Source organism: Xiphias gladius, chromosome 6 (genome assembly GCF_016859285.1).
Source record: "Xiphias gladius isolate SHS-SW01 ecotype Sanya breed wild chromosome 6, ASM1685928v1, whole genome shotgun sequence".
Taxonomy (NCBI): Eukaryota; Metazoa; Chordata; class Actinopteri; order Istiophoriformes; family Xiphiidae; genus Xiphias; species Xiphias gladius.
In genome coordinates, this window is record NC_053405.1 from 5,148,096 (window position 1) to 5,175,763 (window position 27,668).

Here is a 27,668-nt window from a genome sequence, read left to right on the forward strand (position 1 = left end):
TTTTTGTTTTTTTTTTTTGTGGGTGAATCCTACTGACTTTGGTGATGCCCTGACGGTTCCTCTAGCGCCACCATGTGGTTCAAATTTGTGCTTTTGTCTGAAATGTCGCAGCTAGTTGCCATAAATCCTGCTACGCACATTCATGCGGCCCTCAGGATTGAAGTGCAACAAATCTAGTGATCCCGTCGCTTTTACCTCATAATTTAATCTAATGCTTTGGTTTTCGAACTGCAAGACCAGCTTTCCCCATCAGCCTCAGCCGGACTTTACATTTACTGCTAATTAGCAATGTTTAATGCTAACGCACTATGTAAAGATGGAGAATATGGTAAATATTACCTGCTAAAAATCGGCATGTTAACATTGTCACCTCGAACATGTTGGCATGCTGACATTACATTTAGTGGTGTTACTAAAAAACTGCAACTCGGGAGCAAGAGGTGTAAACATTACTGGTAAAACAACCTGGTTTATCTCCTATGGAAATCTAGCCAAGGAAAACAAGGTAAACACATTAGAAAGCTACATGAAGCTACATGGCCCATCTTTAAGAAACAAATGCATTTTAATATATACATGGAGCACTTGGTAATGTATTGAGAGAAAAACATAAAAATATTTTCAGCAAGGGGAAAAAAAAAAAAAAGTGAGATGAAGAATCAAGATTTAAAAGCTTGGCTATTTACAACACAATGGACAGCGTGTGTGCGACCATTTGAATGGCCCTGAGGGGGTCCGCAATGTCTTTGAGCTTGTCCTTTCTGAGAACCCAATCGGGCGCAAACCTGAAAAGCGAAAAAAAAAAAAAAAAAAACAGGGCGTCAATTACCAGTGCAAACACATACACGTGCATCTGTCTATCTATGACACAGTCAGTAAATACACGTACTTTGGCGCAGGTCGGGATTTTCGAGGCGTTGCTTGGACATAGAAGCTCCCGTTGATCGACGCGTTTATCTTCTGTTTGATAACAGTTCTCTCTGCGTCCATCTTTTGTTTGCGAGCAGTGAGCCGGTATATGCTGCGTATCCTATCCAAGGCCTTGGGTAGCTTCATAACCTCCTAAACGAAATTTTAAAAAAGCTTTCATTACATTTACAAAAATCTACAATTTACAATCATTCCTTGTATTATTTTGGAATTTTAATACTGGTATTATAGCATGTTTTAATTTAGTTAAATTACTGGAATAATATTTTTCAAAAGTCTGTATGTTATAGTAGCTACGGACCGCAGCACGGTGCTTGTCTTGCAGCAGGAGAGCAAGAAGAAAGCAGGCCTTGGTGAAGATGCCGCCGCCCTTTTCTGCCACTTTATCCCCCGCCTTCTCCCGGTATCTCTGCAGCAGGTCCAGCAGCGTCTCCACAGAGTTTTCCACCGAATACACCGCCTCAATAGTCTTGTGGTACTGAGGGAGGAAACCAACAGTGAGTGAGTGAGTGAGGAGAGGAAGTAGAAGGGAAAGAAAGCAAACAGGGAAGAAAAGTGCAAACACTGAATTAAAGTCAGTTAATAACTTGATCGGACAAAGCAGAGGGAAAAAGATCTGAGACTTCACAACAGTCTGCAAAGGCATCAATAAGAGTCCGGTGTGGCGGGAGGAAATTGTAGCCACGCTAGCGCTTCCGCTCTATGGATGGCAATGTCAGTCTGTGAGTCAGTCGATCCACCAGTTTCTGGTGAGATTCACGTGATCAGTCTGGACTGTCATTATTCTTCACTGTTCAAAGTCAATCCAACAAAACAGCCTAGTTAATTATTTTGCAAGTCAAGCAATCGAAGTCCACAAAGCAGAGTGAAAAATCAATTAAAAAAAAATAAACATGCTTTGACACAAGAATGCGGACCCAAACTATGGCAGAGCGGAATTCCGGCTTTGGAGAAAACTCCTCCAGTTGCAGAAACGTAATATCTTAGCATTGAAAAATGTCATTAACGCTTTCATTACATCCTGCCTGGGCGACTGCAAGTCTCCGTTTAAGCCACCCTAATCTGCTGGGCATTATGTTATTATATAATCTGCTGGAATTCTCTCATTTTCCCCTCCTCTCTCTGTTTCTTCTTACAAAAACTGCCCCTCTCCATGAATAAAAGTACACTGTAGATATATATCTATATCTATATATCTATATCTATATCTATATATATATCTATATATCTATATATATATCTATATATATATCTATATATATATCTATATATATATCTATATATATATATATATATCTATATATATATATATATATATATATATATCTATATATATCTATATATATATATATCTATATATATATATATATATCTATATATATATATATATATATATCTATATATATATATATATCTATATATATATATATATATATATATATATATATATATATATATATATATATATATATATATATACACACACACACACACACACACACACACACACACACACACACACACACACACACACACACACACACACACACACACACACACCTATGTCTATATCGATATCAATATAGATATATATAGATATAGATATTTCTTTCAGTGTGTTTATTTTATTGTTTTCCTATGAATAAAACTGCAGACACTGCAGAATGTTCAAGCAAGTACCGCAATCATGCTCACCAAATTTTGGGAACAGGAACCACTCAAAAAAAAACACGGACCAAAAAGGTGTTGCATGTAATTTGACCTTGGATTTTGCAGAAGAGAAACTGAGCTTGAATGTCAACTACTGGATATAAAAGGAAGAGAAAGTCTGAGATCAGAGCTGCTGAGGAAATGCTCTGACCAGCTCCGCGCACTGTCAGCTAAACTCACTGGCATTACACACGTTTAACTCATGTCACAACAGGTAGCTGGTGGTAACTTCTTATCCAATGCTGTGCGCAGTATTGCTACTGTAACATGGTAGCAAGAAGTGAACTGATAGCATCAAACTGAGTAGACTATATTTTCTTTGTTTATGATATATTTTTACATAAAATATAACGATCAATATAAAGTTGAAGGAATAGTTTGACTTTTTGGGTATGCACTGAGACTTTGGTGGGATAAATCGATGCTGCTCTCATGGCTGCATGGTAAACATGAGGCTGCAGCCGGTAGAAAATTAGCTTAGCTTAGCACAGAGGCTGGAGGAGGGGAAAGTGGCTAGGCTGGCTCTGTCCCCACCAGCACCTCTAAAGCTCACAACTTAACATGCGGTAACCTTTTTCGTTTAATCCGTACAAAAAGTGAAGCATAAATACAACAAGTTGACGGTAAGTCATCACCGTTTGGCCAAGAAACAGCCCCGGACAAAACCTTCTGTATAGCCGCAATGCAAGATATAACGTGTTGACTAGTGAACTTCAGAGGTGCCGGTAGGTGGATTTTTTTTTTTTGAACCTTTGGACAGAGTCAGACTGGTTATTTCCAACTAGCCTGGCTTTGTTTCCAGTCTTTAAGTGAAGCTAAGCTAACTCTCTGCTGGCAAATAGGAGCACTTCTCAAATTGCACATAGATGTGCATTAACTCAAAGGAAACACTCATTTATTTTTTATTTTTGTGTTGTATATATGTATATATGTATATACTGTGCGTAATATTTTACATTATCTTCATGTTTCATGCCCTGAGCATGAAAACATGATCTCTTTACGTGGCAACATTACATAAGAAGAGCGGCTCTGGGTCTGAGGTACCTTTGAGAGGTTGAGGAGGATCTGGATGGAGAAGGTGATGACGTCCATGCAGGGGACGCTCCTGTTGCAGCAGCGGATGAGGGTGAAGATGATGTTGGTGGCTCCGCTCTCGACCAGCCGCTCACAGCACTCTGGGGACAGCCTGGTGGCGGTCTCTGTACACGCACACGCACACACAGGGAGCCTTCTTTTAGCATGAGATCTTGCTCAGATAAGCAGGTATACTCTTTTTTTAATCATCTTTTTTTTTTTTTTGGTTCATGGAGGTACATACACTTAATTGGATTTTAGATTAGTACATTTAGTACATGTGGATTTCATGACTTGCCCAGTCACAAAACTTAAAAATCAACTATCTGTAACTGTTACAGCAACAGTACAACAGACTCAAGATCACTGTGTTTTAATGTTGTTTAATAATAAAACACTAAATTCAACATAAGGCAGCATCATGTTCCACTTTTAAAAAATCTGATAAATTACAATAATACATGAGCTAAAGGAACGTGCAAACAAAATTTTTTGTATAAAAAGTGTTCACTGAAGCCTTTTTAAGCAAAAATTCAGCAAACTAACTAACTATCTTTAGGTTTGGGACTGCTGGTTGGCCAAAACAATACATTTTAAGACATCACCATGGGTTCAGCAACCTGTGATGGGCTTTATTCATTATTTTTTGCTATGCTAAATGGCCAAATAAATAAAATTTGAAATAAAAGACATAGGAATTTAAAAAATGGCCAGATGATTGATCAATAATTTGAGAAAAATTTGTGTTAAAAAAAACGGGAACAAACAACGATGGATGTTCCTTTACTCCACGCCAAAAGCCTGACTGCGGCATTATTTTGGGAATAACTAACAACCAAAGTATTAGAGAGTGGGCTTGCATTAGAAAAGGTTACTTATATAATAAAAGGAAAACAGTATGTTTTAATAAGATGTGTTTTTTTAGTGAAGAGTGTGGACTTGATAGATGAAGAAGAGGAGAAATAAATGCTCACTGGTGCAAACCCTGCAGAATGTTTTGTATGACTTCTCCAGACAGTAAATATGTACATTTAATTGATGAAATATATTTTTAGTATATTTATTTTCAATTTAGATACGTTTTATTATCAATGTTGGAATAGAATGTTTTATGTGTGAAGTAACTTACTTTACTTGAATTATAGTGACGTTTGTTTTTAAGTGTCTGTGTGTTTTGCTTTGTTTTCTGTGTCTTTGTGTGTGTACAAGGCAAAAGAAAAATAAATTTAGCGATCACTCTTCCACTAAAGCCGCTTTGTGGCCCAAAAACTACGGCTGCAGTAGCAAGCTTCATGGTTGCCTCGTATGGGTCAATTAGCAGAAATGGCAAAGCCTTACCCAGGTTTTTCAGGGCCTCTAGAATGTAGGAGAAGTGTTTGTATCGAAGGAGGTAGTCCAGTGCACACGACGTCTTGTTGCACAGTCTGTCCTCCTCGCGGACGCAGGCGGAGACTTCACGTAAGCGGTGTCTCAGCTTCACCACCTTGGGATTGTCGTTCAGTCGGCGGGAGCGGTGTCCTCTCCACAGAGCCTGGAGGAAGAAGATGGGAAAAAAGGGCAAAAAAGGCAAGAAACTACAGTTAGTTGTTAATCATTAGTGCATCGAATCAGACGATGTTCACCAATTTATGCCAAAGGTTGGGGAACCACTGTATGTGGGGACTGAGAGGGAAGATCAATTCAATTACGTTCTCTTGACCGTGCACTTTCAACTGCCCTCCGTTCAAAGCAAAGATTTTGCCGTTACATTATGCTCTCAGGTTTTCCATATAATGATCTGGCGAAGGGTCTTGCTCCCCATCTCAGTCAGATGGTTGGAAATACAACTTGTTTTGTATTAACTACTTTTGGTCAGAAACAATACAGTCACAGAAATACTTTAATTTTTTACCACTTTGTTGACTCTTCATACTGACTATTGACTACTTTGTCCAATAAAAGAATATATTTCATCAGTTATCTACATTTTTTTTATTATGTTTATAGACAAAACCTATGTGAGACACCTAAAAGCAAAAATGATGATCCAAGAGAACCATTTCATCAGCACTCCACCTACATGCACAAAGTTTCTGACAGCATCTGAGAGTAGCGTGCGTTTGCTGCAGCAGAATGACAGTCGGCATGGCCGGGTGACCGTCCGTAGCAGGAGCCTACGGTTCACCGCCGACCGGTTCATGTTTCGAACAGGTTCTCGCAACTCAGCGACCCACCCGCTGAAAAAAACCAGCTCTGGTTATCGGCAGCTCTATTTTGAGAAACGTGAAGTGAGCAACACCGGCGACCGCAGTCAAATGCATCCCTGGGGCCAAAGGGGGGCCGCGTCATCGTTCAACCGTTGGCTTTTGAGGTGGTGTCCAGAAAAAACAAAAACAAAAAAACAAAACAAAACGTTGGCTTTGTAGATAACTGGCGGACCTTATGGGGAAGACCTGGTCTGACCAGGAGAGACAGCATACATCCCACTTTGGATTGAGCAGCTCTCGTATCTAAAAATCTGACCGAGTTTATTGGTACAAAACCACGACAAGCCACAGTTGAGGCCCCCTATGACCACCTAAATTAAATAAATCAAAAGTAAATCACAATTTAATCGGGACTATTAAATATTTGGTCTCTCTTTCAAATACCTATTAGTGAGTAAATACAGCAAGTATGTTAGGCTACGTGCTAGAGACCGTGTCATCTGTGATGCCACAGCCAAAGTCACCCCTGGCTGTCGTACCTGAGCTTTGACAATGCCCTGCTGAACCCTCTCCTGCTGCCGGAGGCGGAGGAATTTCCGGACGGCCTGCTGGATGACGGACGCAGCTTTGTGGCGACGGGCTAACCAGCGCTTGATTGCCCGTTGGGCTACAACCACCTTCCTCCTGTCCTCCAGATACTGCCTCCTCTGCTGCCTCGCTCTCGCCCATCGCTAAGGGAAGACAAGGGAATCATTTCAAGAAATACTTCACTAGTTGGTTCAATTTAATTCCAGAGAACGCTGTAATCCTTTTCAGTGACAAACTCTGTTTTGAAAGATGCCGTTCAGAGCTTTTATCTGCACCTGTATTGTGATGACAGAATGGATTTGTCTTTTAGCCGACTCCAGAGCCCAGTGGGCTCTCAGAGCTCGCTGGATCCTTATGGCACTGAGATGATGAAAGATCGCTGACGTAAAACGGAGCCTCCTCTCTGCCCTGGCGGCTTCTAGTACCTGAAACGTAATGGCATGCAAAGGATTATGACCGTATTTTTGTTCAGCCGTTTTTGTCCCAATCACTACAAATCACATTTTGAAAGGGTTTGCCTCCTTCTAGACAGGCAGTCTGGAAGTTTTAAATTACCACTTGATGACAAAGCTTGCACAAAAATATAAAATAGACATGATGTTTGCGGTTTTAAGAAAGTTTCAACGAATGTATGTAAACTAAAGGCTGTCTGGGAGAGAGGAACATTTTTTTGAACATCAAATAAAGCCCATTACCTTTCGTTTGGCAGTCCAGGCTCGGCAGTGTGTCTGAAGTGTGACAGCAGCTTGCCTCATTCGGGTGTAGTTGTTCCTCTCCACCCTGCCGAGCTGCGCTGCCCGGATCCTCCGCTGAAGTGTCACAGCTGCCTCTCTCTTCCTTTGGTAGATACGCCTCTGCACTAAGCATCTCCAGCGCGACTGGATCACAATGGCAGTTTGATTTTGTCGGCTAATTTCCCTCCTGACACACCAGCCTCTAAATGCTGCCTGAAGGATGATGGTGGATTGTTTCACTTTCAGAAACTTTTGTCTTTCTTGCCTCTGAAGAACAAGGCCCCGATAGGATCTCTGGATGACAATGGCGGACAGCCGCATGGCCTGGAATTTGACTTCCTCTCTGTGCTTTCTGAATACAGACTGGATCACGATTGCAGCCTGATGCCAACCAGCGACTTCTTTCCTGACCTGCCGCCCTCTGTATGCTGCCTGAAGAACAACGGCGCAATGTCTCATTTTCAGGAAGTTTTGTCTGTCTTGCCTCTGAAGAACAAGGGCCCGATAGGATCTCTGGATGACAATGGCAGACAGCCGCATGGCCTGGAATTTGACTTCTTCTCTGTGCTTTCTGAATACAGACTGGATCACAGTTGCGGCGTGATGCCAACCAGCGACTTCTTTCCTGACCTGCCGCCCTCTGTATGCTGCCTGAAGGACGACGGCTGCTCTGCGCATTTTCTGGTACTTTTGCAATTGTTCCTTTGCTGCTACAGTGGCTCGATACCTCTGCTGAATGGTGAGGACGGAGGATTTTAAGGCAAGGTACTGCTTGTGCTCACAATGTGCTCTGTAAGCTCTCTGGAGAACACTGGCAGCCTGGTGACTTTGTTTGACGATTCTTCTGGATTTCATTCCACGGAAGGTAGCTTGTAGATAAATGACAGCTTTCCTAACCTCTTGATAATGTTTTATCTCAACGTTTCTCTGTCTCTGAGCTCTAAACCTCTGCTGTAAGACACCGGCTGCCCAGCGCTGTCTCCTGAAGGCCGACTGCTGCTTATGCCTCTTGAAGTTTGCTTGAATCACAGTGGCTGCCCTGTGCATCTTGGCGATGTTGCGTCGCACACGATGACCCCTGAAGGCTGCCTGAAGAACAACAGCGCAATGTCTCCTTTTCAGGAAGTTCTCTCTGTCTTGCCTCTGAAGAACAAGGGCCCGATAGGATCTCTGGATGACAATGGCGGACAGCCGCATGGCCTGGAATTTGACTTCCTCTCTGTGCTTTCTGAATACAGACTGGATCACGATTGCAGCCTGATGCCAACCAGCGACTTCTTTCCTGACCTGCCGCCCTCTGTATGCTGCCTGAAGGACGACGGCTGCTCTGCGTATTTTCAGGTATTGTGTTCTTTGTGCTGTAGCTGCTGCAGCTGCCCGATATTTTCGCTGAATGGTGAGGACGGACAATTTCAATTTCAGATACTGCTTGCGTTCGGAGTAGGCTCTGTAAGCTCTCTGGAGAACACTGGCAGCCTGGTGACTTTGTTTGACGATTCTTCTGGATTTCATTCCACGATATGCAGCCTGTAACACGATGGCTGCTCTTCTGTGGTTTTGATAGTGTTTTATCTCAACGTTTCTCTGTCTCTGAGCTCTAAACCTCTGCTGTAAGACACCGGCTGCCCAGCGTTGCCTCCTGAAGGCCGACTGCTGCTTATGCCTCTTGAAGTTTGCTTGAATCACAGTGGCTGCCCTGTGCATCTTGGCGATGTTGTTTCGCACACGATGACCCCTGAAAGCTGCTTGAAGAACAACAGCGCAATGTCTCGTTTTTAGGAAGTTCTCTCTGTCTTGCCTCTGAAGAACAAGGGCCCGATAGGATCTCTGGATGACAATGGCGGACAGCCGCATGGCCTGGAATTTGACTTCCTCTCTGTGCTTTCTGAATACAGACTGGATCACGATTGCAGCCTGATGCCAACCAGCGACTTCTTTCCTGACCTGCCGCCCTCTGTATGCTGCCTGAAGAACAACAGCGCAATGTCTCCTTTTCAGGAAGTTCTCTCTGTCTTGCCTCTGAAGAACAAGGGCCCGATAGGATCTCTGGATGACAATGGCGGACAGCCGCATGGCCTGGAATTTGACTTCTTCTCTGTGCTTTCTGAATACAGACTGGATCACGATTGCAGCCTGATGCCAACCAGCGACTTCTTTCCTGACCTGCCGCCCTCTGTATGCTGCCTGAAGAACAACAGCGCAATGTCTCATTTTCAGGAAGTTTTGTCTGTCTTGCCTCTGAAGAACAAGGGCCCGATAGGATCTCTGGATGACAATAGCGGACAGTCGCATGGCCTGGAATTTGACTTCTTCTCTGTGCTTTCTGAATACAGACTGGATCACAGTGGCGGCGTGATGCCAACCAGCGACTTCTTTCCTGACCTGCCGCCCTCTGTATGCTGCCTGAAGGACGACGGCTGCTCTGCGCATTTTCTGGTACTTTTGCAATTGTTCCTTTGCTGCTACAGTGGCTCGATACCTCTGCTGAATGGTGAGGACGGAGGATTTTAAGGCAAGGTACTGCTTGTGCTCACAATGTGCTCTGTAAGCTCTCTGGATAACACTGGCAGCCTGGTGACTTTGTTTGACGATTCTTCTGGATTTCATTCCACGGAAGGTAGCTTGTAGATAAATGACAGCTTTCCTAACCTCTTGATAATGTTTTATCTCAACGTTTCTCTGTCTCTGAGCTCTAAACCTCTGCTGTAAGACACCGGCTGCCCAGCGCTGTCTCCTGAAGGCCGACTGCTGCTTATGCCTCTTGAAGTTTGCTTGAATCACAGTGGCTGCCCTGTGCATCTTGGCGATGTTGCGTCGCACACGATGACCCCTGAAAGCTGCCTGAAGAACAACAGCGCAATGTCTCCTTTTCAGGAAGTTCTCTCTGTCTTGCCTCTGAAGAACAAGGGCCCGATAGGATCTCTGGATGACAATGGCGGACAGCCGCATGGCCTGGAATTTGACTTCCTCTCTGTGCTTTCTGAATACAGACTGGATCACGATTGCAGCCTGATGCCAACCAGCGACTTCTTTCCTGACCTGCCGCCCTCTGTATGCTGCCTGAAGGACGACGGCTGCTCTGCGCATTTTCAGGTATTGTGTTCTTTGTGCTGTAGCTGCTGCAGCTGCCCGATATTTTCGCTGAATGGTGAGGACGGACAATTTCAATTTCAGATACTGCTTGCGTTCGGAGTAGGCTCTGTAAGCTCTCTGGAGAACACTGGCAGCCTGGTGACTTTGTTTGACGATTCTTCTGGATTTCATTCCACGATATGCAGCCTGTAAGACAACAGCGGCTTTTCTCTTGGCACTCAGGGTATGCATCTCGTCTCTCATTTTTTTATTGGCTCTGTAACGCGACTGCAACACATTAGCAGCCCAGTACAGCTTCTTGTAGTAGGTTCTCTGCTGGTACTTTCGGAAGCGAGACTGAATTGTTACAGCTGCCGTGTGCTGGATACGCAGCTGCTCTCTGACCTTATGTCCTCTGTAGGCTGCCTGCAGACAAATGGCTGCCCTGCGCTTTGACAGATAGTCCAGGCGGTCTTTCCTTGCCAGGTTCACTGCTCTGTACCTCTGCTGACAAACCAAAGCTGCCGCCTTGATAGCTAGAAACCTATTTCTACCTCGGATTGTGTGGAACTTTCTCTGAATGACTGTAGCAGCTCGGTGCATCTCTGCAACCGTCCTCCTGGCCATGTGTCCACGATATGCTGCCTGGATGGCTACGGCGGCAGTTTTCATTGTTTTGTACGTCTGCAGCTGTTGATCCCTGAGCCTTTTGGCTCTGTAGCGTTCCTGAATAATAATGGCAGCGCACCTTGTGGCAAGATAAGCCATACGTATTCTGTGCATCCTGAACTGAGCTTGGATTGACGTGGCAGCGTTGTGCCTCTTCTTTAGGTCTTCTCTTACTCTAAATCCCCGGTAGAGAGCTTGTATCTTTATGGCGGCCAGCTTCAGCTCTCTGTACTCATTTTGCTGTGTTCTGCAGAGCAGGAGAGCTCTGTATCGACTTTGGATGATAATTGATGCACTCTGAAGGAGAAAATATTGTTTCCTACATAAAAACATTCTAACTGAAGACTGAATGATGGTTGCTGCCTGGTGCTTTTTCTTGAGCTCCGTCCTAACTCTCATGCCTCTGAATCCAGCTTGGAGAGTAACACAGGCTGCCCTCTCGTATAGGTACGCTTTTCTCGCCTCCTTTCCAGCTACATAGGCTCTGTAGTGACGTTGTATGACTACCGCTGCCGCTTTCTTTGGCCTGTACCCTGCCTGCGCTTTGTGCCGACGGTAGTACGCCTGTATCAGAGTTGCACACCGATGCTGCTTCTCTATCCTCTTCCTGTCAGCTCTGCCTCTCCAGGTAGCTTGAATAATGAGGGCAGCATTCCTAAGAGCTTCGAAATCTTTCATTGTCTTACGAGCCAAAATTGTGGCTCTGTACTTCCGTTGAATCACAGCTACAGCTTTTCTCAAGACAAGGTACCGCCTTTGGGCAGTGTACTTCCTAAAAGCTGCCTGGATCACCGTGGCAGAATTCCGCTGTTTTTTCAGCAACTCCCGAGCCACTTGTCCACGATAAGCTGCCTGTATGGTGACAGCAGCGTGTCTCGTCCTCACAAACATTTGCCTTTCCACGTCTCTTTTCACAGTTGCCCTGAACCGGCGCTGAATAACGACCGAAGCACATCTCATCTTTGCCACCTGGTTCCTGACAGCGTGCCCTCTGAGGGCACTCTGGATGACAACAGCCGAATGGTGCTGTAGCTTCAACATCTTAAAGCAGCGCCTCTGTGCATGACCTCTGTACTGAGCTTGAATGAGCACAATGCTTCTTTTGACATTTCTGTATTGATGGAGACTCCTCTGCATTCTGTACCAAGATTGAATCCTTACAGCAGCGGCAGTTTTTATGGCCATTTTTTCCTCGTACCATTTCTTAAACACAGCTTGTATCACTTTGGCAGCGCAGTTTTCCTTTTTTGTTTTCCGGGCTTTCCATCTTCTGTACACTCTCTGTAATGTCACCGCTGCAGTTCTAAGGGAGAGATAACATTCACGATCTCTTCTTGCAAGAGCCCATGCTCGTGAGTGCTTCTGAAGGACCGTTGCTGCCCGGTAGATTCGTCCATAAGCAGAGGCCGCCCTCCTCATTCGCCACTGCGCTTGGACGACAATGGTGTAGTATCTGAGGCGATGGTAAGCCCTCGTAGCCGAAAACATCCTCCACTGAGCCTGTGTCGACAAAGATAAGAACCGTCTATTCAAAAGGACAATTACAAAGGCAGGCTTCATTATGCAGCAAATGTCCTCGCTGTAACAAAACGGACAGACAGTGATATTGTTAAAAAAGCAAAATCACAAATGTTGGCTAGACGGCATGCAGATTCAGGGCCAACATCTATGTGTCCTTGGGCAATTTTTTTTTTTTTCTTTTAAATGAATGGGACAAATGTTTGAGGTAGAAAAACTAAATCACAGCAACAAGTAAAAGTCAACACCTGAGAATGGTGAGAAATATATTCTTTCATTTCTACAGTAACATCTGTTATGGGTTATATTTATATTCAAATCAAGTCTAGATACATGATCAGCACTAGATTACGTACAACTTGGTCATTTACACTTTGCCGACAGACCTTTTCATCCCACGCACGTGGAATAAACACCCTACCTGGATTACAGTTGCGGCTTGATGCTGCAGAGCCCGAAGTTGAGCCTCTTTCTTCAGCCTCAGCCTGTTGCGGGCTACATAGCCCCTCCAGACTGACTGGATGACAACAGCGGCTCGACTCTGCCTCTTAGCTCTGCGCTTCTGGAGAAAGCTCCTCACGACTAACTGGATTTTCAAAGCAGCCGTGTTTCTTTCCTGTGTCCAAACAAAAATCAACAAATAAGATAAATTTACTATTGTTCATTGGTTTTACCCTTTAGTTTTTACAATAACGAGAATGTGGTCAATAAAACTAAATCAATTTGCGGTCGCACCAAACGCTGAACCGACCTTGTAGAGCTGTAGATCTTTCTTTAGTCTGTATTTCCTCCAGGCGCCCTGTATGACCCGGGCTGCTCTGGTTTCATTCCGCAAGTCCAGCAGACGAGCACATAAGAAGGTCAGGTAAGACATCACAACCTGGAAATAAACACTTGTGAATGAAGGAAGAGCTGCAGTATTTTACCGCTGATCTTGACACCAATTGTTAGACATTTTGGGTTTTGTTTGGTACATATTTTCCGCCCACTGTGGATATTGACTTTTTAAGACTTTTGAAAAGATTTAATGATGAATTTAGAGCAACACTTTTAATGGTGTCGTTCCACAAAAAACTATCACCCTTAACCCTGATTGCTTTACCCAAAAAAAAAAAATTATTCTGTGTATTTTTCATATTTGGAAAGACGAATACAAAATTTTTTATTTTTGGACTTTTCAAACAATACATATGAACATGAATAATATTCTCGATTCTGGAAAACAAGACGGTCTGCGCTCATATAGGAATAAATGCTCCACTAAAAATTGATTATACTGAAAGACACAGAAAGTGTGTTTCAATGCACTCAAGAACCAGAATGCAGTTTTCTCCAATAAGCTGACTTCTTAAAAGTCACAAAACCAAGCGTCTGTAATCAGGGAAGGGGATTTAAACAAAAAAAAAAAAAAAACATGATTTTTCCGCCTAGATTTCTCCTGGAGATGGCTTATTTCTTGGCTTTACAGTTAACTGAGTTTCTGATTGGCTTTTTACAATTATGCATGCGCATCAAGAGACTGCAGACAGGGAAAGTAGCGGGAGAAATCTGACCACTGTTGCATGTATATGTGGATTTACAGTAAAGCTGCAATGATTAGTCCATGAATCGATGAGCTCTTCAACAGAAAACCGTCAGCTACCTGTGATAATCGAATAATCGTTGCAGTCATTTCTTAAAAGCAAAAATACCAAACATTCGCTGGTCACTGCTTCTTAAATGTAAATATTTAATGCTTTTCATTGTCATATGTGATGGTAAACTGAATATCTTTGGGTTTTGGACAAAACAAGATATTTGAGGAAGTCACCTTGGAATGACCTTGAATTTTTTGACCTTCTATAGACAAAGGGATTAATCGACTCCTCGAGAAAATGTCTGGCAGATCATTCGATAATGACAATACTCATTGCTTCCAGCCCTAGTTGTAACAGGTAACGGCAGCCATCTTGCTACAGTGCATGTGAACATGTTCTCCAGTCACAAAGTGTAACTTGGTTTCTCTGCGTAACCTGGTTATTTAGGTGCATATAAACTCACTGAATGTGACGCGAGTTACATAAAAGCGCTGCTCTACGCAGTCCGACCTGTGATCCTGCAGCGGGTTGGAGAAAAACCTCCTGTCTCACCTTTTCGTTGGGGATGGTGTTGGACATGTCAGCTGGGTTGATCATGGCAGGAACCCCGCCCAGGAAAGCCACAGCAGTGTTGACCAGTCTGAAGTTGTTTCTCTCATTTTCCAGGAGCTCTTTAAATTCTACTGAGGGAGAATCCGGGCCTGCTCACAAAATGAAACAGACACTATCATCACAAGTCCCTCTCTCAAATTTTCTTCATCACCTGCTTTAGAAGTCGTACAGACAAGCTTAAAAAAAATGACAGTTAACTTTTTAGCCATGACATTCCATCATTCAAGGTGGAAAATATTATGCGTTAACATTTTGGCTCTGATTTTTTTTTTTTTTAGCTTTTTCAGTGCATTTCCAAAAGCTACATCAGCGTACTTTAATAACTTCCAATAAACATTCTAGATTTCACAACAGGTGGGCTTCCTGTGGATAAAACCACCGATTGTATGAAACATGTTGGACAATACATTCTGGTTTATTCCTGCGTCAGCTTTCGCAGATTTCCCTGAATTTCTTTTTTTTCCCCCTCCCCCTAAATGTCTCAGAGGTCTTGCCAAATTCTGTGTTTCCCAAATCTAATGTACGTATGTATGTGATGTACATGTGACATAAACATAATTACATAATCATAACATAATGACATATAAACATTAAAAAAAAAAAAAGGGGGGGGGCATCTAAACAGCACAGCACACAGGAGAAATGTACCGTGGAGGCCTGTCGGCAAGGAGTCAAAGGAGCTGTCGGAGTCACTGGCTGAGCAGCTGAGCTCCAGGCGGCCCCTCAGCGAGCAGTCGACGGTCTGTGTGGTGCTGTGACTGACAGCCTCCCCTGGCAGGAGACTGGGGTGGTAGTGGTGGATAAGGTAGCAGAGGATGCGGCCATCCGAGAACGTCACGGTGAAGTTCTCCACCTGCACAGGCAGACAGCAGATTTAAGCTACGAAACTTCTGAGACTGTCACAGCGATCCAGGGCTATAAGCTCAACAACAGCGAAGCGCTTCTTTATTTTGCCACGTTTAGATCAAGGTCAAATGTGCTGTGTTGATGTCATGTCAGAAATACACTCAATATAAAAGTCCTAACAGAAAAAAAAGAGCTCTCAAATCATATCAATTGTAATTGCAAGTTGGAGATTTTGTTGACAATCTTGCAACTAATACCACAGACAGGGAGGCTACCTCCTGTTCTCAAGTTTAGTTTGAATTAACCTGTTAAAGATTTGTTAAGGCTCACGATTAGTTGGAGGGATGTTGTAATTCGGGGCTTTTTAGTCACAGAGGACAATGAGAAATGAATGTGGCTTTTTGCAGGTTTTTAGAAAACATTCTTTGTAGAGACTGTAAATTGAAAGGCAGCAGACCGAATAGGACTGACAGCAAGAAAACCAGAAGAGAATTTCTTTATAGGCACAAATATGCAAAACGCTCGCTTGGATTTTTGCACCTACGTCTGCACGGAGCCACAGTGACCTGCTGACAGGAAAACTGCACAGCATCCGAGCAAAACTGTGCAGAAACAGACGTATCAGTGCTCACACAGAGAACACAACACTATAGTGTTGTTTTTCTGCTTATCAGTGTGGTTTTTGATTCATTTAACAATATTTAAACAGTATTTATCTTAATTTCTGCTTCTGCTCTGTGGGCATGGCAGACGCCTCTGCATTCTGATATTTTGCCAGGAAGACTGTTTTTTTTTTTTCCTGGTATCACGATGAGGCTATTTTGTTAATGTGCAGTTGAGAAAAATTCAGAAACACAAATATTTAGTTTTTCTCCCATCTTTCAGTTCAAGTAGTGGTCAAGAGCGATTAGATGCGCCCCCAGGAGTCAGCGCAGCTGGGGTCAAAGGTCAACAAATTTGAACTTCGGTGCATCCCCGCTCGACTCAGCGCGCCGCGGACATCCGTGCAGAGCCGCCGCAGCACACGGCTTAAGACAATCGCAGGGGAGGCGTGGCCAAAAGATGTGTTTCCGCAGCAAATACGCCTTGTTCAAACGAACCACAACTTCAAGCTGCCGTATTTTAAAGACCAGAGAAATGCAGTCTTCCTCTAGCCATTTGACATTTCTGATGATAACTATTAATGTCAAATATCAAGACAATTTGACCACAGTGAAGTTTGTGCATTTTCCATATAGCAAGTCAATAGTGTTTTGTACAGACAACGCTTTAGGAGACCAAGCAAGCTCCAGCACGTTCTCGTTCTATTTCAAACCTAACACTGAAGTTTCTTTGGCCCGTGAGCCGGAAACGAAAATGTCCAACTCGCCTTCAGATTGTAGAAGTCACACACAGCGCGGACCCAGTCCATCAGCAGGGTAATCTTGGTGCTGCCGTGCTCGTATGGCACCCTGGTCTTCGCAGGACTCGGCTGAAGCCCCCGATCTGCCCTCAGGGACACCAGTCTCCGTTTGGTCCTCAAGGTTCTCTTGAGGAATCCAATCTCCTCTCTCAGCTGATCCTCGTCCAGAACCGCCTCCACCTTAACCGATTATTTGATGACAGCAAGTCAGTCAACCCTGATCAAAAGGTAAAGAGACTAGAATTTTGTGAACTACCGGCCAAGTCTAATACGCACGTGAAATGCGAAGATGATTTTCCACAAGAGGCTCAATGTCTTCTCTCTGTGTCCATCCACAATATCTCTGGAATCAATGGCGCAGCCTGAAAATAAAGACAGAATGATTAAATACCTTTGAACCACATCAGTTTAGTGCATTAAAAGTCACTTATTGAGCAAAAATGGCAAACATTCTCCGGTCCCTCATTCTCATGAGGATTTTCTGCTTTTCTCCGTTTCACATCAATGTAAATTTAATATCCTTGGGTGTGACCTTATCACGGGGAGAAAAGTAATGTGAAGACGTCACCTTCATGTTGGTCCATTAACGATTGTACTGCCCGTTTGGGCATCAAACAACTATTACTGAACTCATTTCATGGTTTAAAAAGACAATTTGAAGCATTATGTCTTGTCTGTTTTGTAATTTAGTTACTACTTTACTGTAATTTTCTTCCCTCTCTGCTTAGCCACTCACAAACAATCATATTTTTTCCCCCACATACTGCTCACTAAACATCCAACACAGCCTCATAAAAGGAAAAGAAATCCAATTTCTGTCCTTGTGCAGCTGTGCAACTCCACCAGCTACGTGTGATCAAACACAAAAGATACACAATAAAATGTGTACAGTGTGTTTCATGCTTAAGTGAAAGATGTGGGCAATGACATGTCCAAATGTCCAAAAGTGTGCTACAGTGGAGAAAAACACCGAATCTCATTTTGCTGAGGGCAAACGTTCTTTCAGGTTGAGCGTCTCCCCGTTTTTGCCGTTTGCCCGGGAGGAAGACTGTAATCACCGTGTTCATCCTTGAGGTCGACCCCTTTGCTTTTGAGCACTTGCAGGGCGACGTCGACGTTGTGGACCTTCTGCAGGCGGCTGATGGCTGGCAGGCGGAGCTTCGCCGACAGACTCCAGTCCTGGATGAGGAGCTCCATTACACGCCTGGAAGGGAAAGTTACATGAAAACATTTGGCTTCATTTAGGGGTCAAAGATGAAATAACAGGATTTCTGCAGAGTTAACCAGGTTAAATTTAAGACCTTTTAAGTACCACATACAATACAATTTAATAGAGTTTCATGACACCAGCCAAAGTATGAAGGTATGATGGAAAACCAGAGGGAACAATACAGCCTAGAATGATTTATTTTTTTTAAATCATATATTCTATTTCTATTTCTTCACGTTTTTTCCAGTACTTCCCAGCAGTATAACAACAATAATTCAAAATGATATCACCAATTAAATTAACGCAACCCGGATCCATTAGAGTGGCATCAAATGGATCAATTAACCGTTGAAAAGTTATTTTCACTTCAAGGCGGGTGAAAATATATATATTTTTTTTTAAAGGCTTTTTGAGACCGGCAGATACAGGTGGCTAGTGTAATCATGAAACGCCTAACAAATCAAAGCTCTCCGTCACACGGATATCACATGGATACAGATAACGCGGCACAAACTCTATTTTAAACTGACTGACGGTTTGGATACTTCTGTCGTCTCATGACAGACGTCGTCGTCGTCCAACCCTATGCCAAATAGGACGATTATTTTGCTTTTCATTTTCCTTTTTCTCATCTTTTACTTTTGCAAGCTTCCCGCCAAACATTTTTTATGTACTTTCCGCAGCTGAGTGGAAAAATTGTAAGCATGCAGACGCTCACTGTAGTATAAAACAGAACTGCATCTACATCAATTTGGGCGCATATCTGGGCCTCAGTCTGCCTTTTTTTGTGAAGAGTTTATCATGTCGTTCTTTTGATTCTTTTCCCCTTAAATCGCTTTGTGAGGCCTTTACACACTTACACCTCCTAAAGACAAGAAAAACCCAGGAAGAAGTTTAAAATAAAGTCCAGGAATACTGGTCTAATTACTGGAGAAGACATTTACTCTACAAGAACCTGCTGCGTCTTTGTTACTACGTTTTTCAGCCTCTATTTCTGTGCATTGAAGGAGGAAATACGCAACGAAAAATGAATTTCGAGAGACAAGCATGCATATGAGACTGAACTATGATAAGGGCTAAATGTTGTGTCAACAGGACAGTTTGAGGGAACATCCTTCAGTGAGAATCCCAGGGAGGAAATCCCCCGTCTGAGCGGCTCTGCTGAAGAGTCCTGAGCATTGAGGTGCTGCCTTGTAGCTGAGAACGACCTCGGAGGAAAATCGAAGATCCCAGCGGGGATCAGAGCACCACATTAAATTCATCGCGGCTCACTCACACTAGACGAATGCCGCATTTCAAGTCAACTGCCAAATTCTTCACAGCGAAGTTGAACTCGTCCAGGGGCGTCTGAACGTGGGAGACGGGTAACCCGAGGTAGCCAAGGTGCCGGGGAAGGATTCCTTCTCCGCTCAGGAAGTCCCTGGAGAAGGCCAGGAGCAGGTCTTTACTCATCTATAAAAAAGCAGGAAGCATGGTAGAGGTTAATGCAACCCAAAAAATATTTAATGAGAGGAAACAGTAGTAAAAAATGTGAGAGTTTATCACTACAATGCAAGATGCATTAAAAGTCCAGAAAACACAAAAACACAAGGAGAGTGGGGAACATGAGGCTCACGTCTTTGATACAAGATTAGAGAGAATATGTACACATTCATTATGCGTTCTCATTTTTAACTCAAAAATAAGTCCACACTATGGTCGTTTTTTAAAAATCTGGGCCAATATGTATAAAAAAAATAAAAAGCCATTGGATGGATATTACATAATAAAAACTATCCTTATTTTGGAATAAGCACAATAAGATGTCAGGCAGTTAAAAAAAAAAAAAAAAAGCCTAAATAATGACATCCTGAAAGATGTGAGACAAGATGCAAATACTGAAATAATGTCAGAGATCAATACTGGACTTTTTATACTGTTATTTACCAAATTTATGATACGGCTGTACCTTCGACCTTTAATGAGATAGTGGTTTAATGTTTTGTTTTTTGTTTTTTAAATGTATAATGTATTTAATGTTTGTTGTTGACATGGGGAAGCCTTGGCCGACCTTGAACTCTGCGTCCACGCAGAAAAGACAGGGGTCGTGCTCAATCAGCCGGGACTCTTTGGCTTTGTCCAGGAAACACACCAGCAGGAGCAGCTTCTTCAGCGTAAAGCGGGAGAGCGCCTCCTCGTGGCCTAACTCCGAAAATGTAAACAGAACACATCTGAGGATGTACACAACTGAGACAACTCTCTGAAAAATGATATGAAACACATTTGTTTTGTTCTACAACAGAGGGAATTCTTTTAGTTTTAAACAAATTCCCTTATTTCCACCATAACTTGTCTCTTATCGAAGAGGTCCTTTAACTCTTTATTTCACATTTTAATTTTCCAATAAAGGAAAGGAATTCTTAGGAGGTCTGAAACTCTGAAGTATATTCCTAGTTGAATTTCGGGAATAAAATTAAGTCTGGTAATTAGGGATATTTTAAATCAAATGACAATGACTTTAAATCCCTTTGAGAAAACATTAAATTCTACTAGAGCTGCAACCACTAGTTGATCAATCGATTAGTCAATCGAAAGAAAATTAATTTGGCAACTATGTTGCTAATCAGTCAATCAGTTTTTGGTTAAATTTTAGGGAAAATCTCCAAACGTTCTTTGGTTCCAGCTTCTTAATTGTGAGGATTTTCTGTTTTATTTCATCGTAATTTGAATATCTTTGGGTTCTGGAAATTGCTATGGACGTTTTTTTATTTTTTATTTCTGACACGTTATAGACCAAATGAATGATCAATAAACGACCAAATAATCATCAGATGAATCAATTATGAAAATAATCGTAAGTTGCAGCTCTAAATTTCAGGCACTTGCAGAACAAGTCGATTACAGCATTGCGAGTTGACTGGGGAAAGAAAAAAAAAATCAGTACAGCTGCAACCCATCGCGTGCGTGGGCATCTTGCCTTTGTTCGGAGAGACTTTTATCACATGTGCAGATTATTTTTAGCGCCGTGCACACTAATCCACTTTCTAATAAACTACATGACTCACAGACTACATGTCCCCATTTTGGAGATATCTGCCGAGAATGTCATAGTTGTCGGCAGGTAATTAAAAAGTTTTGTTTAGTCAAGTTGTTTAATTAAAGTTCATTCCTAGGTTTTTAATTTTCTACAGTTTGCATCATTAGGGTTTGTATTTCTGTCTGTTTATGATAAGGTAAAAGAGGCTTTGTTGGCATAGGAAATGGGAACCTGAGCTGATAACCCACACAATATCCCTTTAATTACTTTGGATTTAAATATACTACATGTAGCTCCCAAAGAGTCTCCACCTCATGCTATTTCTATAATTTGTGCACCTCTGATAGTAACACACTACAGTCTTGGGTTCAGACAACATGACAAATCTTAAATTACCGTCTTTGTAAAGGTGAGGCACTTTGGGGTGTCTGAACGCAGCAGCAATGTCGGGGTTCCAGAGCAGCCGCTGCAGGATGAACACAGCCAGACCCAGGGCGTCACTGTTGCTCTCGAGGGAGATCAACTCCCCGTAGATCGTCTGAGAACAAGCAGTGATGTGTTTAGCGTGGACGGCGAAGAAACTAACAACACTGTTTGGAACGGCGAACGCTAAGAAAGCATGAGAAGGCACTGTCGTATCAGAATACCTCAAGCCCTATCCGTAACCACAGCGGATTGTACGAAAGAAGCCAGCTAAGGACTTTTCGGCGTTCACCTGAAAATTTTGAAGAGAAACAAGAAAAAAAAAAAAAAAAAAACTGTTACGTTCACACTTATCCTGAGTTTGACAGGAACTTCACAGCATTTAAAAACCCGACTTCGGGGGGGGGTGGTTTCATAATGACCTATGTCCTTCCAAAGATGGCGGTCTTTCCGCACGAGCAGCCGCTTGGCCTCCACCTCCAGTTCGAGCCTCTGAATGGCCTTGACCATGGCCTCGGAAGTGAACAGCTGGCAGGCAGAACGACGGAGGCGGTTTAGCTTCCGTCGAGCCGTGTAGGTGCTGAAGGACATCTCCTCTTTGGTGGGAGCTTTGGGCACGCTGAAGCTGTCGTCGTTCGCCATGGTAAGGGACACAGCACTCACTACACCACAAAAGCAGGAAAAACGTTTAAGGACTTGTACAGACTTATAAAGTCCCTAGTGCAAAACGTAGATACTCATTTAAATAAAGAGTCCACTGCAGTAATTAATATATTTGAGTTGTAAAATGTTCAGTGAGTCAATAAATGATCTCCGAGCTACTCTCAGAGCATGATAATTGCTGTATTTCTTGAAACCAAACACCATACTTTACACTCCTGCCTCCTTTAATTAAGAAAAACTTTCCCCCAGAGTAGTGACTGAGTCTGTCTGCTGAATGTTTGAGTGGATGGATGTTACCTTTGGCAACTTCGGTGTTGACTTTAAAGTCATCTGGGGTGAGGACGTAGTTGATCCACCAAGTGAAACCCGTCTCCTGCTTCTCAATCCACCTCTCGTCATAGAACATGTTCTTGGCGGCAAACGGCGTCGGGTGCCTGGGTATGGCTGGAAGAAAAGGGCGGGAGACCAAAAAAAATCAAAATTTCAAAAGATAAACAAAAGCAAAAATTCCTCTTCACACGTCACAAAGGTGCATTTTTACAATGTCCCGCCATCAAATACCCGTTTGTGCCGGCTTAATAAAGGTCAGCTTTGACTGCGCCACGGCAACAACTTTTGCCGTCTTCACGGATGAAGCACCGGATGACTTCAGAGACGGAGCATCTGTGAAAAAAACAGGAAAAAGACATTTTGAATTTCAGCAACAAGTTACGCTGGAAAATTAGCGACAGCTTATAATTCATATGCACATCACTGGCTCACTCCCTGGCTTTTGTTATGATATGAACGTCTCTCTCCTGTGAATGCACATTAACCCTCACTCACTGACTAACATTATAAGAACAGACACTGACTCTTATTTGAGAGATATTCCCCTTCAGAAAAGAAAGGGCACATCATTTTATACCTCGTGAGGGGACTCTGGAGCTTGATTGCTTTGCCTGGGCAGGAACAGCAGACCTTCTGCTCTTTAGAGAGGATGTAGTTATTGAGCGCACTGAGCCTGGGGGAAAAAATAAAAAAAAGAAAAAAAATAAGCGTTATGGTAAATACAGAGGGTCCAGAGGTAAGGAGAATTTTTTAAAACAGAAGTACCAAAACATCTTTGACAGCTATTCAAAAATTCTCATTGACTTTGATGCGTGAATGCAAAACTTCCATCATGTACAGAGGCTGATCTGAATGTCGGACTCCAGGATGTAGCTACCTGGCGGTATGTACCTTTAAAGGCTGTTTAATAGAGAATAAGATGAAAATCTCTTAAAATCTCCTTTAAGGATCTTACATTACAAAAACACTTACTTAATGCCAGAGCTTTTTTTTTTCCTTTTTTTTTTTTTTTTTTTTAAATTGTAAAGCAAACAAAAAATTGGGCACTTTTTAACTTCTTGCATCTGCTGTATATCAGATCACACAATTACACATCGAAACTGATATGAGAATCAAAACACTCTGATATGTGCACCATTCAAGTAGTCGGCAGGTGGTTAGGTACACCAAGCTAAAACTAAAGTGGTCTAATCCAACAGCTCTGCTATAAATCCTACCTTCATGAAGGTTTAAACGTTCGGTTTTTAATTGAAACCGTTTCTGACGCTGCCGTGTGCGCCGCTGCTGAATTGATTGCGTTATACGGAGAGGCGTTTCTACCATTTAACCTACGCTCATTGGTATCAATAGGGTGAAGAATGAATATATAGTAGAAACACCTGTGATTATAATGCAAAACAATTCAACAGCAGCACAAACCACTTCCTCCGGAGTGACCATAAAGTCGAATCAACACCTCTCTAAAACGGTTTCGACAAAAACGTAATAACCTCATAACCTTAATGAAGGTAGGACTTTACTGCCAGACTGTTGTATTAGACTCAATTAGTTTTAGCTAATAAAATGGCAACTGAGTATATTTCTTGACACATTAATACACATAAAAGTGCAGGTTTAACATTCATAGTTTACACTAAATTTAACCTGCAGAAATAACATCTACAGTATTTTTGAAGTACTTATTGTAATTCAAACATCCAACGTAAATTGACTTCACATTTGCTCACCTGCTGTTCTCTGCTGTTGCCTCTGCGATGCACTTCTCCTCTCCTGCGCTGATCTTGAGGTCGGAATTTTTCCAGCCAGCACCTTGCTCCTCTTGACCCTGTCGGTTTTCCCGACATCCTCTACTTTTGCATCACTCTTCAGATACTCCTCGCTCTTCCTCTTCTTGCTCTTCACTGCCATGTGAATGGGAAATGGGTCTTCCTGAACGCAAGGAGGAGCAGAAACGGTTGGGGAGTGCTCGTGCACGTTAGGGTCTGATGAGGGGTTGGGGTGAAGGGGAGAGGGTGAGCCCAGGGGCGACGGAGAGGCGACCGTAAAAGCTCCGGAAGCAGGGGCTGCGGGTGGTGGGGAGGTGACTGAGAACGAGAAGCGAGTGGGAGCCATAAGCGGAGGGGAGGTGACCGGGAATGTGATGGGTGTAGCTGAGCCGTAGAGGCGTGGAGTCGGGCTGGAAGAGGTAAACTCCGGGACTCCGTGCGTGTTGTCGCACAGTAGGCCGGTCCCGTCAGGGTTCTGCCATCCCTTAGTTCCTGCGCCCGTACCTATGACGGGGAGTTTTGGAGTGCACGGTCCTGACTCACACTGACTGCCGCTGTCAGACAGCTCGAGTGTTTTCTCCAAGAGCCTTCGCCTCGACTTCTTTATTTTCCTTCCACTCAAACTGCTTTCCTCCACCGGTGCTTTGCTCTTGGTCACTGTGGCGGAGGTAAAGGAGGCCTTTTTCACCATTTCCGTAGCCTTACCAGCCTCCGACTCTGAAACAACAACCTCATTCACAACACCCTTTTTGCTGACAAAGAAAGTCAGTCTCGGCTCGTTTGACTCTGACAGCTCTGGGCTATCGGTTAACGCTTTGAGGGCGTTTCTGTCGGATCCGCAGCCACGACTCCCGCTCCTGGATTCCAGTGAATCTGAAAAGTCACAGCTAGAACTAGTGTCTTGAGGACTGGTGATAATGTGGCTCAGGTCAGAGTCAATGAGGGCCAGTGCATCTTTCAAAGACAGAACCGGGGTTCTAGTTAACTCGCTGTTTGAATCATCGGCATCAGCCGCAGACTTTACAGAGTCAGGAACTGGGCTTCCTGACTGAATACGAGGAATGAGTTTCTTAAACCTCTCTGGTGTCCCGACAGGTGAACAAGTCCTGTTAAGGATTTTGGTAAAATCTTTGTTTCCAGGTTTGCTCCCCGGGGCGTCTGGGCTGGCAGACGTGCTGCCGGAGTCGATCATCTTTACGGCCGGGACAAGTAGGACAACAGGAGAGTTCCTCTGAATGTGTTGGATATTCTCCTGGTCTGACAAGGTCAGAGACTGTTGCCTCGGTTTGGGATTTAAAGCCTTCTGCTCCTCTGATTTCCGGAGGGGATCGTCAGCGGGGCTGTGCTTCGTGAGGGACCTCTCTCTGACAGCTTTGCCCTCATTGAGTGAAGCAAGTGGGCTGCGTGGCTTGTCCCGTTTGTACTGAGGCCTTCGGGACACTTGGAAGGTTTTATTGGCTGCCATCTTCAGGGGGGGCTCCATTTTCTTCCCCCTAGGGGCAGCTACTTTTTCACCCTCCCTTTTGTTTTTGATCGTGTCCCATAAGCTTTTCTAAAAACACAAGAAAAAAAACAAAAATGGAGTTCTATAAGGAGTGGCATACTTTTGACATCAATCTTATGAAAGTTTTTTTCCCTTAGATTATTTTATTGTTCAATGGACCCCCCCCCCCATGAGCTGTGTCCTTAATAAAGTCTGAATTGATATTGAAATATTAGAGAGTATTGAGAAAGTAGGCGTAAAAGCCTCTCTGCTAATGTTCCGCATGTGAATGAAAACTTTGTCAACATTTTTTTAAAACCAAAGAGAAGTGCAATGAAACACACATGTATATGAGTTTCGAGCAGAAACGATTAGGCAATAGACAGAATATTAATTGGCAAATATTCTGATGGTGAATTTAATCGTTTGAAGTTATTTTTTACGCAAAGAATTCCCAAAACTTCGGCTTCTCAAATGTGAAACTTTGCTGGTTTTCTTTGACTTTTGTGATACTAAACTAAGTGTTTTTGAGCTTTGGACTGCTGGCTTGACAATACAAGCAATTTGAATATATCAACCATGCCATTGGTAGTTTTTACTCTGTTTTCCTTATTCCAAAAAACCTGACAGATCAATGGCCGTTAAAAGCCCTTATGTCTCCCTCACCTTTTTCTTCTTTGGTGCTTCTGCTCTTCCCAGCAGAACAGCCTGGTGCTTGAGGACCCCATTGGCATTGAAGACGATGAGCTCCCTGATCCCGCCTTCCTCTGTTGGGGTCCAGGTTACTGTCAAACTGAAGGAGCCCTCGGGCTGCGAACACAAAACACAGGGCACGACGTGGACCAGCTGCAAGTCTTTGCAAGGGGCGCAACGGAAGCAGAGACATGTGCCAGCTTGGCTCGTGGATTTTGGCAAAACAAAGCTCCTGAGCATGATAAGAGCTTATTTTTCAGGCTCCGCGGGACACGGCCGTGCCTGACTCCTGATGTAGCTAGAGTCAACTACCGCAGGGTCGTCACAGTTCAATAACGTGAGTTTAAAACTCATTTAAGTCACAAAGACTACTGATTTGTGTCGCCCTTTCTATGACAGACGTACACGAATGTGTGCCTTCGTGTGGCAAAAAAAGAAAAAGCTGTGAGGGTAGCTGGGAACATACCTGAATCGTGAACGTGTTGTGGTCCAGGGAAAAGCCTTTACTAGAGGGGATCTTTTCGACAGTGACCTCCGCTTCCGCGTCCTCTGTAGGGTTGTCGATTCGCAGGACAGCCGACTTGGAGGTCCCCAACTTCACGGTTCCAAATGTGACAAAGGGAGCCTTCGAGAACTGGATCAAACTCAAAACCGGTACATTATTCTCCTTGTTCGCGTCGCCCCTCTTTGCCGGACTATAGTCCAAAAATCCTCCCCGCGTTGAAGTCACCGTTTCAGTCATTTTTACTGAAAAGCTGGCCACGCGTTACGCAGTTAGTTTTTTTTTTTTTTTTTTTTAAACGCCTAGCAAGCCATTTTGCCTTGCTACTAATGTCGACCGCTTACTACTAAACACCCCGACACTAACTAGCCCACTAGCAAACGTTAAACACGCTTCCCTCAACAACACACCGAGGGACGAGCTGGTTTGAAATTTCGTCGCCGTTGTTCAGTCGGCCAATCGTGAGCGAGCGACGGGCACGTCTCGTCCAACGGGTAGCGAGAACACGTCGGATCCGTATGAATACACAGCTATCGGCCAATCATCTGCCGATTTCATTTTTTTTTAAAAACCGCCACAAGCCACGCCCACAGTCTGAGAGCCATATAAAAGGTAGGCACCGAGCCGTGTCACTCTATAGTCTTGTTTTTCGGCACCACCG

General features: G+C 43.4%; 1 protein-coding gene across 2 annotated transcripts; it reads right to left on the reverse strand.

Annotated features, from left to right (window-relative positions):
- Positions 1 to 46: 46 nt before the first annotated feature.
- On the reverse strand, positions 47 to 27,487 carry aspm (assembly factor for spindle microtubules). 2 transcript variants are annotated; one of them, XM_040128310.1, is made up of 27 exons: positions 26,972 to 27,487; positions 26,479 to 26,622; positions 24,291 to 25,881; positions 23,141 to 23,236; positions 22,795 to 22,896; positions 22,531 to 22,677; positions 21,993 to 22,232; positions 21,795 to 21,862; positions 21,544 to 21,685; positions 20,182 to 20,312; positions 19,408 to 19,583; positions 17,980 to 18,125; positions 17,198 to 17,283; positions 16,889 to 17,101; positions 15,322 to 15,526; positions 14,614 to 14,762; positions 13,236 to 13,364; positions 12,906 to 13,100; positions 10,286 to 12,466; positions 7,187 to 9,190; positions 6,767 to 6,916; positions 6,443 to 6,634; positions 5,056 to 5,248; positions 3,688 to 3,842; positions 1,232 to 1,408; positions 890 to 1,062; positions 47 to 785 (listed from the first exon to the last, which is right to left on the reverse strand). In XM_040128310.1, exons 1-27 carry the CDS (start codon positions 27,245 to 27,247, stop codon positions 683 to 685), a joined length of 9,564 nt encoding a protein of 3,187 aa, XP_039984244.1. In that variant the 5' UTR covers positions 27,248 to 27,487; the 3' UTR covers positions 47 to 682. The 2 variants fall into 2 exon arrangements, with proteins under 2 accessions (XP_039984244.1, XP_039984243.1); XM_040128309.1 differs by having other exon boundaries at positions 7,187 to 12,466.
- Positions 27,488 to 27,668: the final 181 nt, after the last annotated feature.